The 13,586-nt window shown below is 34.3% G+C and overlaps 1 protein-coding gene across 1 annotated transcript in view; it reads right to left on the reverse strand.

Annotated features, from left to right (window-relative positions):
* Positions 1 to 151: 151 nt before the first annotated feature.
* LOC106471237 (dynein heavy chain 5, axonemal-like) overlaps positions 152 to 13,586 on the reverse strand; it is a 79,902-nt gene continuing 66,467 nt past the window's right edge. The window contains exons 16-20 of the mRNA XM_022399859.1: positions 12,619 to 12,815; positions 4,952 to 5,069; positions 2,322 to 2,436; positions 1,377 to 1,628; positions 152 to 403 (exon numbers count right to left, since the gene is read on the reverse strand). Coding sequence (XP_022255567.1) covers positions 162 to 403; positions 1,377 to 1,628; positions 2,322 to 2,436; positions 4,952 to 5,069; positions 12,619 to 12,815 — 924 coding nt within the window. The 3' untranslated portion in view covers positions 152 to 161. The remainder of the gene's footprint in view (positions 404 to 1,376; positions 1,629 to 2,321; positions 2,437 to 4,951; positions 5,070 to 12,618; positions 12,816 to 13,586) is intronic.

Raw genomic sequence — 13,586 nt, forward strand, 5'->3', positions numbered from 1 at the left:
TTTAAAAAACACTAATTAACCGCACTAATTGAGGGATTCCTGTATTCTACTATTTCAAAAACTTTAAGTTATGTAAGAACTTGCACTACAACAACATTAAGCTTCACAGTAACTTAGATTTAATTCAAGTTTAATGTGTGTTACACTTCTGATATATCACATTAATTTACCTTTGTGCGTGGAGTTGGACTCCATCGCCCAATTCCTTTGGTGGTTGTTACTATAATGTTTGCAGTCTGGTTGATTGCCTGTTGAATTTCTTCAAGTTTTGGATGAATTGTAATATGAGGAATACACAAACTGACTTGGATCTTGAACAAAGCACATGTACTGCTTTTTTTTTTAGATGAGGATTTACTCTCAGGTGGAGCTAGTAAAAGCACTGAAGGAGAATCTGGAATACCTGCAAAATCAAGTGTTGTTTTTATAAAATAAGAAAAGTAATGAATTAAGTATTTTACTAATTCTAAAATACTATGAAGTATATGTAAATACTTCTAATCATTCACAAAAGTTTCAAAATAATTCTACAGTCATATATTAGTAATTATACAATATCTTTACTCACTCATTCATAATCAGTGGCTATATTTTTCCCATCTACTTGTAATTTTTAACTAATTTGAGCCACCTATTTACATACAACATAATTTCTATTTAGATACAATGTAATTCTGGTCACCAAAGTGTAATCTTAGAATAATATTAATAACCTACTGGTAGTCTCTAAAATATTTTACTGATCTACTTGTGATATCTGAATAATTCTACACATATCCATTAGTATAATGTGCATGATTATATCGTCAACTGCAGCCTGTGGAAGGGTTTACTCATTCCTGATAACTTCCAGACAATTTCACATAACCATGGTCAGGTAGTCAACATATAATTTAATCCATACATGGTAATCTATCGATAATTTTGCATTCATTGTTAGTCTTAGCATAAATTCATTCATCAATAGGTAATGCTTAAATAATTTGGCATACATGTTGATAGCTGATAATAGTCTTCAAGTAAATTTAGTCATTAAATGATTGTCACTGGACACTTATATTCACTAAACTGCAGTCTTTGGGTAATTTCACACATCCACTAGTAGTTTTCAGGCAACTTAATCATGCATTGGTACTCTCTAAATTGATTTATTTACATACAGATATCTTCCTATATAACTTTACTCAATCACTAGCAATTTACAGATAACTATACTCAAATACTGGTTGTTTCTAAGTAATTTTATTCAACACACCTTTTACAATTTTGTAGTTGTACTTAGTTCATATTCAAATATAAAAATTATTATGAAAACAGGCAAATTTTCTAAAACATTACATACGTGCATTTAGCATACAAAGTTATTTCTTACTTACCTGTTTGTGTATTGCCACTAATGCTGTGCCGTAAAATTTCCAGATTCTTTCTTACTGCTTTTGTAACAGCATCTATAAAACTTTGACTGTAAAATGTAAGCAGTTCAATAGCCGCATTTCCAATTATCTCTTTTGTTTCTTCCTGGTTTATCTCCTCACTTGCATAAGAAGTAGATTCATTCTCTTTATGATTAACAGTTGTTCCACCAGTTTCAGAATAATCAGTTTTCATTGAGTCTACTATTTGAATTGCTACAAAAAAGAAAGAAGAAAAAATGTGTTAATTATCCATTATTTCAGGAATCTTTTTAACTTTCTCAAGTCTGGCAAAAGTTTAAAATTTTTAGAAATGTATTCAAAATTCATCACTCTTATTATATTCCTTTCTTCTAGGTACATTTCTTACAGACCTAAGAAGGAGGCAATCAGTTGAAACATTTTATAGAAGTGTTCATTAAATTAATAAAACTGTCCATGTGAAATTTTTATTTCTAAACTGAAATCATATTATTATATTAAAATATACATCCTTCTCAATTTAATAATACACACATTTATAGTAAACTATATATTGAGCAGCTGGTGATCCATATAATTCACAAAATATTATAAAATTTTATATTTTGAAAGCTGAAAGAAGAACTAATTTACTAAATATATATATTTGCCTGAAATTTTTAAATCTGAGTATAATTCATGTCCAACTGTTAAGATATTGTTTCATATTCCTTGTGTTCAAAGTGAATACCATTATTATACTCCATTATTCAGAGTATACATAAACTATGATGATTCACATGAATCTTTAAATATATTCCATATGAATTTAACACTTTTCTTGATTCATGCTGATTATTATTATACATAAATCTTATGACAAAATGATCGATACAATAACCACACTGTCATTAAAGAATAATTTATAATGCACAACTTATTTTTTACCTCCATTAGAGTCCACCATCAGATCTTTTAACATGAGATGCAACAGTTCATTAGCAGCATCTTCAGCTGAAAGGTTCTTACTCTGGATGATAGCTGTATTAGTTGCACAAAGATCCTGTTTGTATTTAAAATTATGTGTTTCACTTTAACTTGATCTTTAAGAACTTGCCAAGGTACAATCATAAAAGTGGAAAAATATACATGTAATTATCTTACAATTCACAGGAATAACTGTTATAGTTTCCTGAATGAGTCATCTCATGTAACAAATAAGTTAGAATTTTTCAATTTTAATAATTTACAAAAAAAGAAATGCCTTCTAAAGTTTAATATTTATTTTATTTGCACTCAGCAAAAGAGAGTAAGCCATTTTTGTACTATTACATATCCCTATAACATGAAATTACTTATAGCAACAACAAACAGGTACAATCCACATGAAACTAACTGGCAGATATAAAGGATGAGAGGTGATGTGTCAAGTGCAAGAAAATTTCAAAGCTATAGAAGGGTGTGGATTAGCAGGCAAGTAAAGGGTATAGGGCTTCCAGTTTGGACTACTACCAAGAATAATGTAGCCACTACAGGTGAACAAGATTGGGCTAACAACAATGGAAAAGACTGAAACTTGTGTGAGCCAATATATAAGAAAGTGGCTTAATGTACCTCGGTTATTTGTTACAAATGGGTTGTATGCAAGATCATTTAAGCTTGTTCTCTGATTGAGGAATTCAAAGTTGCTAAGGTAAGGTTAGGCATGATGATGGCAGTGTCAAATAATGTTGAGGTGAGAGGACACCATCTGGAGGTGTTAACAGGTAGGAAATAGAAGGTTTTAGATACAGCTGAGAATGCAGTCAGTAGGTTGAGGTTTAAGGAGATTCTGGGAGCAATCCAACAAGATTGGAAAGGATTAAGGTGGAGGCCTTCTAAGTGGTATTCAGAGCAAGATGGCAAGGGAAGGAAGGAGATGGTGTGTAAAGAGGTAAGAGAGATGGAAGAGGAGTGAAGAGTAGCTCAGGTAGCACAACAGTTTCAGCAGGATGAGTGATTGAAATGGAAAGACAGTGAGTAGTGAAAGATATCATGAAATATGATGTGGAGTATGGAATCAGCACTAAGTAAAATTCTGTTTGGTTCAGTATATGATCAGTTAACAACAAATGCTAACCTGAAAAGATGGGATGTGGCTGAGACAAACTGCTGTCATGCTGTTGGTACATTAAAGCATGTATTATTTTGTTGTCCCATGGCACTCCAAATATATAGGTGGTGGCATAATCAAGTTTTAGCTGTGTTGGGAAGAATAATGAAGGAAAGATATGAGAAAATCAACAGTAGGGAGAGAAAAGCCAAAGTAGTCAGGTTTATTGGCTTCATTTAAAAGTGTGGTAAGACTAGGAAAACACCAGAGGAATTATTTGGTGTTTTAAAAGAGGCAAGAGATTGGGAGGTCCGTGTAGATCTAGGCAGGGGTCTCACTCTTCTGTAAGAGATTGCTGTCACAAGACTATGGTCAGACATAGCTGACTATGGCCATACATAGCTGTGTGGGCACAAAGTGCTAAGACGGTATTGATATCAGAACTAACAGTGTCAGGGGAATATAATATAGAGTGGGCTTATGAGCATAAGAGGTATGAAGAGTTGAGACAGGAAGTAGAGGCGAAGAGTTGGAAGTGTGGGATATTTCCAGTAGAAGTTGGTTGCATAGGTTTCATCGCTGGGTCATGTCTACACCTTTTAGACAGAATTGGACTGGCAGATAAAGCAAGAACTGACACGATCAAGGTGCTGCAGAGGCAGGCTCTGCATTGATATAGAACCAGTCCAAGCATCATTATTAGGCTTCCTCACAGTGCCCAACTCCATCCATGTGACTTTAGTTGCTAGGCTGCTGTGGACCGTCATATTGATTTGGCCCCCAATATGACTATGATCCGTGGTACTAACTGATGGCAGAAGGGGTTGTGCTGTGGCTTGTTCACAGTAGGACAGATCTATATCCCTATAACATGACATTACTTATAGCAGCAACTATATGAAACAGGTGTGAGATTATACTACTTTTTTCAACTCAAACCATCAATGATTTTCTTAAAGCTATAATAAAAGATAAAAGCCTGCAGTTCATAAAATTTATATATACATATATATTCCATCAATTTCACAACACAATAGTTCTTTGATCTTTACTGCATAAACCTTCAGAGAAGTCACTGCACTGAAAACTAGGTTTTCTTGTTTTCCCCTTTCATACATTTGCTTTATTTAGCTGAGCATGTGTTTATATCTGACTTATTACTAGTTAGTAATATTGCATTTTTTATTTCTTTTATTATACATTTTTTGTATATGTAGTTTTTGTGTGATTCAGAACTAGTAATGCATTTTAATATTTATAAACAACACTTCTGCATAAGTTATAAGCTTAAATTTTTCACACATCATTACATTATTTATACCTTATTATAGATTACATTTCTGTTCAAAATATTCTTACAAAATATTGAACAATTTGATACTTACATCTTTTTTTCTGAGTTATTTATTTTTCATATAAAGATAAAATAAGGCTATGCAAACGATATAGGTATTTCTAACCACAAATCTGTTAATTTTGTAACTACCTGAATTCTCTGAAGAAAATCATTCAAAGTTACGGGACCATCTGGAATTTCACAGAATACTGCCTGACTGACCTCCTTGAATGGTTCATTAATGCAATGTTGAATCAGATTATTTGCTCTGTTAATTTGAAAAAGACAATGTATAACATTAAGCAACATTTTAAAATATTCACCATTAAATTTTTATGACACTCAATGGTCTGAGTTGCTAGTTTTCTATTCATATTTCAAACAGAAATATATATGTACACATCTACAGTGTGTGTGCGTGTATATATACATAAGCAGTTTCACAGATCTTAATTGTGTTGAGTTAGAGGTTAGAGTATCACTAAAACCCAAGAACTTACTGTTAATAAAAACAAGCACATGCACTGCACTAACAAAAAGATACAGACATCCTTCAAACATATGACATGGTCAACCAAGCATAACTTACAAGAGAACTCAAAAAGTATATAAGTAGATACATTTTAGCAAAAATGACTGGTTGTGAAAAAGATAAGACAGATGCTGAAAACATTTTAAATTAAATGACCGTATGGAAGAAGAGATCACATGCTTCAAAAACTATGGAAAGCAATCCTTTAGAAATACAGTAGTCGAAACACAACACAAATGTTCAGGTTGACTGCCAGAACTGCTGTTAGAGCATGACAAATATCCATGTGTTAGGACTGTATGAAATGTTAGAAATCATCTTTGCAGAAAACTCACAATAAGTTCAATGTATTCAATCTGGTCATTCAAAAATACCAGAAATAATTTTTGTTGCAATTTCACAATGACTTCTGTGGGTTCAATATGGCAATCTGAGAGTGTGCATCATTTGTGAGGTTTGTGTAGCATACTCTTCATGAATGTAAGTACTTTGGAAAAGATGGAATATTTGCAACACAAGACACTTCTAAGAATACCCAGCAACCTTTTCTCAATCAGGAATCTTTAAGACTGATAATGTATTTTGAGAAGAGATGATACCCACTTCACTGGTCCAATTATCAAGTGATGGCAAGTGAACTATTTGACAGCCACTGTCTTGTAGTAACAGCTATGAAGAATTAATGTATGGGACCTATCTCTCAAGTGTCTTCACAGCAGAGTGATCTTAGACATCAAGAGAAACTATATTAACACGTAGGGACCAAGGCATAGATTCTTTGTCTGCAGGCCAATGTTGTGTTCCAGAATAGTAATGCACAATGCATAAAAGCAAGTGAGATTCAAGCCTGATTTTAAAGTAACAAGATCATTGCAATGTCTTAAAATTACCTACCAAGATCTTAACCATATAAAATATTTTTGGGGCTATGTGTTATGGTTATTTTGAAAGGCTGGACCAAAAATACCCTGCCATCATCAAATGGTAACAAAATTTCAAAACTACAAAGACAAATTCTAACAGACACCTATTGGTATCTATCTGAGAAAATGCTTTGCAAAATAACAGTAGGGTTAATTTAAAAAGTTAGACTGCAAATCTCTTTTATCATCAGATAAGCAAGCTTTTGAGCTTAACAAAAGAGAAATATATTGCAGATATCTGTTAAAATCAAGATGAAAGCAGAAGAGTAGTATTTATTCAAGCCAAAGGAAGTGCTGCCCCACAGTAATCATAAGAAAAGAGGAATGCTGAGGATCCTGTCACTCCTCAGGAAGAATAAAATTGTTGCTTTCTTTTTATGTGAATAAAAATCACGAAAATAGCAAAAAGGATCTGGTATATTAATATCCAGGAGAACTGGGCATTGTTGAAAGCCTCACAACAATGAGTATGCTAATTATTGAGGATGTTCCAGTTACATAATATTTATGGAAGAGCTACTGCTAGTTCAACAACAACACACCATGTGACTTATGACCAGACGTGAAAGGACTCTTTCAATACCCATTACTCAGACAAACTGGATTTGTAGGAAGAACCAAATCCATATACATGTCCACACAAAGATATATACATATTCCACAACAGCCATCTTACTAGTTGAAATGGAAATCTGTGTTCTGAAACAACCATGGCTAAGAACTAACAATGACAAGGAATCACGACAGGTTACACCAACTTATATTTTATAGACAAAAAGTAGCACAATGGGTTTGCAATGTCCAATCCAAATACAGCAAAGAATAAGCAGAATTTTCAATTCCTACTCCCAGTGCTAGGTATTCCACTACACTAATCCCTGAAAGGCAGTAAAGAAGTGCAAGAAGGCTACTGCTGCCTCAAGTAGGGATCCACTTCTTTCTATGGAAAAAAATAAAATTCAAAAAGCATCCATTTTATTAAATTTAGTGAAGTCAATGAAAATAACAATGCCACCACAAAAGGAGAAAGGTAAAATTTCTCTACAGGAGTCACCTAAATATGACACCTGGTGAATGTTTTCAGAAATCTCCACATCCCAACCTGAAAGAGATCTTCCAGAAAAAGTTGAGCTACTGCAGCAAGAGATATGACATAGTAATAGACTTGGTGAGAAAAAATCTGAAATTGCTGCAGATGTGAATAAATGTACATATACATAATGAACAACTTCATGATAAGTGAGAATAGGAGCTGCCATTTTGACAACACTAACTCCAATACAAAATGAATAACCATTTGCAAATTCTCTGAAACACTTAGAACACAAATGTAAAATCACATAGTATCATACCACATGAACAAGACACAGGATTGAAACAGTCCTCCACAGTTCGTAGACATGATAAAATAATGAGGAAGAATCCAGTTTGGCCCTCCAGCATAAGCCAGTTTTTCAGAAGAAAGAATCAAGTAGGGAAGAAGGGTGGGAAATGTATCAGAAATACCTTCTCATTGTAGGAAAATGTTAACATCTGATATGATATCTTACCTCTTCTCACAGAATAGCTAGGATCTCACACTGACCTGGTAGAGGGACCAATGTAACATTACCTAGATGAGCCCTCCTTTAGAAAGTGCCCAAAGGAAGCCCATGGGGTATATGAATAAAGAGTATCTAAGGCCCACCCATGGGAGACCACACCACTCAGAGCTAGGTATACTCTTCACCCATGAAAATGGTGTGTCACAATAAGTATGGAAACATAGGAGGAAACCCATAAATTAAATGAAGGGACCCCTGTTGTAGAAAGGCTAGGGTAAGACAGACCATAAAGGGGAGTTTAACCTCAACCAATACTAACAGAACTGTGATAAAAATATCTGGCCCATGGTAGTAAAAGGGTCCTCTACAGTTAATCAGGGAAATGGAAGGGAAAAAGATCTTCTATTCCAAGGACCTACATCCTCATGTGCATATGTCCAACACAACCAACACTAGTACACCCCAGGAACTGACATCCAAAACACAGTAGGAAGGCAGACAGCAAAGTGGCAGTTCAACTCCAGTCCAGAACCAGGCAGCATTGGGAAGGAATTGTCCAGTCTGCAGTAGAAGGATGGTACATGGGCCACTCACATATGATGACTTATGTGGTTAGTCCAGCTCCAACCAACACCAACATCCCCTGGGAATCAACATCTGGGCAATGGTAAGAAGGAGGGTGCCCAGTTGTAGGGGTGAGCTGCATTTTGGCAGAAATCATCCAGTCCATAACCAGGTGGCTTCTGGAATAGTACATCAGGTCCACAGTAGGAGGAGTGTCTATACACCATCTACATTGGCAGAACACCACCACCCTGCTCTTAACCAAGTGGAATTGAGCACACTGAAGAGGATTTGGTTTGAATTTTGCTCAAAGCTACACGAGGGCTATCTGTCCATAGTTTAGCAGTGAAAGACTAGAGGTAAGATAACAAGTCATCATCACCCACTTCCATCTCTTGGGCTACTCTTTTATCAATGAATAGTGGGATTGACCATCACAGTACAACACCCCCCCAGCTGAAAGGGTGAGCATGTTTGGTGGGATGGGGATTCGAATCCATGACCCTCAGATTCCGAGTGAAGTACCTTAACCACCTAGCTATGCCGGGCCCACACAGAAGGAAGCCTCAATGGTCCATCACCTCATTGGGAAGTGGTAAGGACTCCCATACTCCATAGGATAAAGGGAGGAAAATAATGCATTGGAGAGTCTGGAGGAATGCAGCACTGGAGACAGTACAATGGGTGATTACAAAACCCTATTTTGAAAAGCAGACTATTCCTGATTCAGCCAAACAAAGGAACAGCAGGGAAGGACAGCAATCCCCTTCTGATTTACTCATGTTAATCCATGTGTGTACAGTTCGGAATAAACATATTTAGGACAAAGACACTGTGTGGTAAAACCTACAAGCAGTCTTGTGGAACACCCCATTATTTACCTGAATGGTCGTATAGTGTGGGTTTAAGAATAAGTATACCTGGTCAGGCAACAATCGTCACTGAGCAGGATCCATATATGTGAGAAATGTAACTGTAAAGAAAAAAAAGAGCATCTACCCATTGATAGAAAAACTGTGAAGATTAGGTTGGGAGGTAGATCGTAACCTGCAGAGCAGCCAGGGACATGGTAAGAGATTTGGAATAGGCAAACATCATCAGGAGACAGGGAAAATAACCCATGCAAATTCAACCTCTAAGGGTAACAGGAGAAGCATCACAGGAAAGGAAATGGTACCATTGAACAAATGGGAATTGGAACCATGGAAGAGAGCAATGGGAGACACGTAACAGCAGAGAGCTCAGAGAGGACCTAAGTGGCAATCTGGATCAGAATGATAATAAAGGTGACAAAAGGGAGGGAAAAAGGAGTGAAGGCAAAAATGCCCTCATGTGTGGCTAATGTTGTATACAAAAAAAGACTGACAAAATGTAACATACCTGATATATTAACTCCAGGAAAGGAAGAAGAGGCCTAAGTGTAGCAATGTAGCACAGGAAGTGATGGGAAACAGGCTTTCAAAATCCTCATGTTAAGGTACCTCTGAACAAGGTATGAAAGGATAATCTGCAGGCAAATCAAGAGCCCACATGAAGGTAGCCAACTCCTAGTGAACCAAGGCAATAACATCTCCTGCCCACAATTGGGGACCCGAAGCCATGGTAGTAGTATTTTTTTTTAGTAAGGTTAACTGTAGTAGAAACAGCAGTGGTAGCAGTAGTATCATAAAAATCCAAATGCATTTCAACTAAGAATGGAAGGAGAAAAGTCCAAACAGAGAGCTCCAAAGCATCACATATTAACACCACAAGTACCAATCAAGGAGTGATTTTCGGCTCAGCTGCATAAAGGGATCAACTGTTCTGGAAGTTGTGTCATGCTCCTATTGGTGGAGGGTTGTCACATGCTATCATGCAGTTGCCTCACATGAAAACATGAGGATAGGTGAAAGTATTAAGACTAGTGGTAAGCGAAAACTTGCACATATGGAGGGGGGTACAAGTTGGAGAAAAAGTTATTCTGTATATGGAGGTAAGATATTATATTGGAAATAGTACCATTTTTACAAAGAGAACTCAAAAAATCCTTAATCCCCCACCCTTTAATGAACAGCAGTGCTTCTTCATGTGCTCACACTTAGGTTTATGGCACAGAATTTGGTAATCATAATTAATAAAACACGTACATGTACAGTAACTGAACTAACCAAATCAGTGTATCTGCTACCTTGAAAAACTTAGTACCCCATTAGTTATCCATCTTAGTACAACTGACACTACACACACACTTTAACCTTTTCACATCGGGTACTTCTTTAAACACTTTTCTGTTCAAATCACTGTGTTATATTCAAAATTTAACTAAACACCTTTACTAACAATATTTGTTATGATTCAAAGTTTTACGTCATCTAAGTTTCAAGTCCTTTAGTTCAAAAGAAACCTTTAAAAAACTACTTAAAACTTCAGATGTATTGTCATGTGACCCACAAGCTATGAAAATTCTCTATTTTGGCACTATGTATCTTAAATAATATAATGCCATTGTGTAGATGTATGTCTAGACAATAAGACATTTACTTAACCTATTGCATGTACATTTCATAGATTGCTGTATGAATGCAATTGAAACAAGTAATAAATTTTGTCAACTTCTGATTGGTGCACACCTACCTTCAATAGATTTGTTTTGTTTGAGCTTTATAGCCTACATATAGAGGTCACATATGCTTGTATAGTCATTAAAAAGAGCTAATTTTATGCTATAATCCACAATGGTTATTTTGAAATTGGCAGGTAGTTGTCATCATGGAGTACATATTGTTGGCTGCTTGATTGGCTATAGCACTTATGGTTGTTTCTTACCTAAATATGTTACAGTTAGAGATACAGTTTAAATTGTATTTAGGTCTTACTATTATATTTTAATTATTTTAGTTATTTATGTTTTAAAATGCATAATTGAAAGGTTTAAACATTTTTTAAATACAAATCATAATTTGCACCAGTTCTCAAGTCTCATGATAAAACATGGTGCATGACCATTTTGCTGAAGGGTTGCACATTTCTGCTAAAGATACTGTAATATGCTCCAAGGGCACCATTGGCTTGTGTCGAGATGAATAACAAATGGTAAAAGACAAGAAAGGAAAATAAAACATTAAAAATTAACTATATGCAAAAAGGAAAAGACCTGAAATTACGAATGAAACTAAAATAAGGTCTTCAAGGATATTCTACAAAAATTTAAAGCTATGTACTTTTTTCTATTTACTAATTTTAATCATTTTATTTTATGCTAATGATAATAGCTTGAGTTAGTGATATAGTAGAGAAAATTAAAAATAAAATATAAACATTTACCTTAAAAAAACTTTCGATATTCACTTAAGATATTCTAGAGGTTATGGAAATGAAATATGAAACTATAAGATGAAGACAAGTATTTTTATACTTAAAATGAAAATCACTTTACACTCCATTTATTAAGAGTTTGAGGACAAGTATCTACAATACATAACATATTTTATAAAAACACTAAATTAAAAAGTCATTTTTTGTGTACAAGATACTTATGATCTTTAACAAAATCTTACCAGTCTTATCAGCAGACGTGTTATGAAATCTCAGAGCTACACTATGTATTGTTTTACAAGTGAAATTCTCGATACAGCATTCCGTAAGTTGCATGAGCCGATTGCAAAAGTGTTAATCCATCAATGTTGCTGCTATTGCTTGCAATTGAAGATTAATTTCAATAAGGTTTTGAGTAATTCCCACAAGACAGGAACAGTTCTTTTAACAATTATTAACATGTTATAAATAGACTTAAAATAATACTTCTTGATGTCCACAAATGCAGAAAAAAGGCTGCTAGGATGTGCTTCTTGGTGTCCTCCCCCTCCTTCAATTTACGAAGTCCTAGAATTGCTTCTAACCACCAAACTCAATATTCACAAAAGGTTTATGCATCACTTAAAAAAAGACTGCTTCAGTAGTAATATTACATTATTTTCATTGTACTTTTTAAAATATAACACAATTACTACAGATAGCTTAGGTTTTTTCATAATGTAAAGAGGAGTTAATGTCAGTATAATATCTGTTTTAATATTTTACATCTTATAGTCATTGGACTAGGAATTTTTCAACGATAGACTAATAGGATTAAGTAAGAGAGGAGGACAGAAAATGACACAGTATCAAATTAAAATGTCACTAAAAACATAAAGCAAACAATAACTAATATCATTTTCAAATACACATAGTAATGTTAAATGTATAAAATATTATTTCACTAAATATTTCTTTCACCTGTCATTCAGCAAGTTTAAGTCCTGTAGAACAGCTCTAGTTTGTTGAAGAAAAGATTGAATATTCAAACTGCTCCAAGAAATGGTTGTAAAAGCAGGTAAAAAAGCTTTATCAAGTCTTTGAAAGTGAAGTTTCATCAATGGTTCAAGTTCAAGCCGAATTTTATTCCGCAAAGATGCATCTTCTTCTACTAGAGACTTAAAACAATAAAGGAATTATTTTATTTATGCATGTTTTACACTTCAGTGGAATACTTTACTTGTTTGAATTTACCTTACATTTATCTTAAATCAAATTTTACTTGTAATATTGATCTACACATGCAGCTTTAACAGACTAATAGAATGCACAGATGTTTATTAATAATACAACTACTCATAGTTTCAAGGTATCGTCTTGTTTAGCTCGAAGTTCTGCATGAATAATACAAACTCTAGTTACACTTTATGAAATATATTCAAACTGTTGTGTTAACAAAAAAATTCAAACACATTTTTGATAAATTTTCTTTTAATATGATATAAAATACAATTATATGAGTTTTATAGATAATCTGACAGGGTTTCTAGGTTCATCTTAGATCTTCAACATATGACTATTTCAATCCTCTAATTTACAAATAAACTCAAGTATGACTGAATATAAACATATAAAAATGAAATTATGTCAAACAGGAAAAAAAACTGATGTAATGCTATATCTTAACATCAATTTATAGTAGTGTTATGCCCCCGGTCGTTAGTTAATTTTCCGTAAAAATTCTTTCCGAAGAAACTTTACCGATACAAGTCCTTTCTTAAATAAAACTGGTTTATTCTTTCTGAATACAACTTTGCAATACACTTAATTTCCACAGTCGCGCTACAACAAATGCTATAATTCACAACGAATGTCTACACGTGCTCGACTCAACAATACTCTATCTCTCTGTCCGCCATTCAATTACACATTGTTGCCGTCACGTCTTG

Source organism: Limulus polyphemus, unplaced genomic scaffold (assembly GCF_000517525.1).
Source record: "Limulus polyphemus unplaced genomic scaffold, Limulus_polyphemus-2.1.2 Scaffold4488, whole genome shotgun sequence".
Taxonomy (NCBI): Eukaryota; Metazoa; Arthropoda; class Merostomata; order Xiphosura; family Limulidae; genus Limulus; species Limulus polyphemus.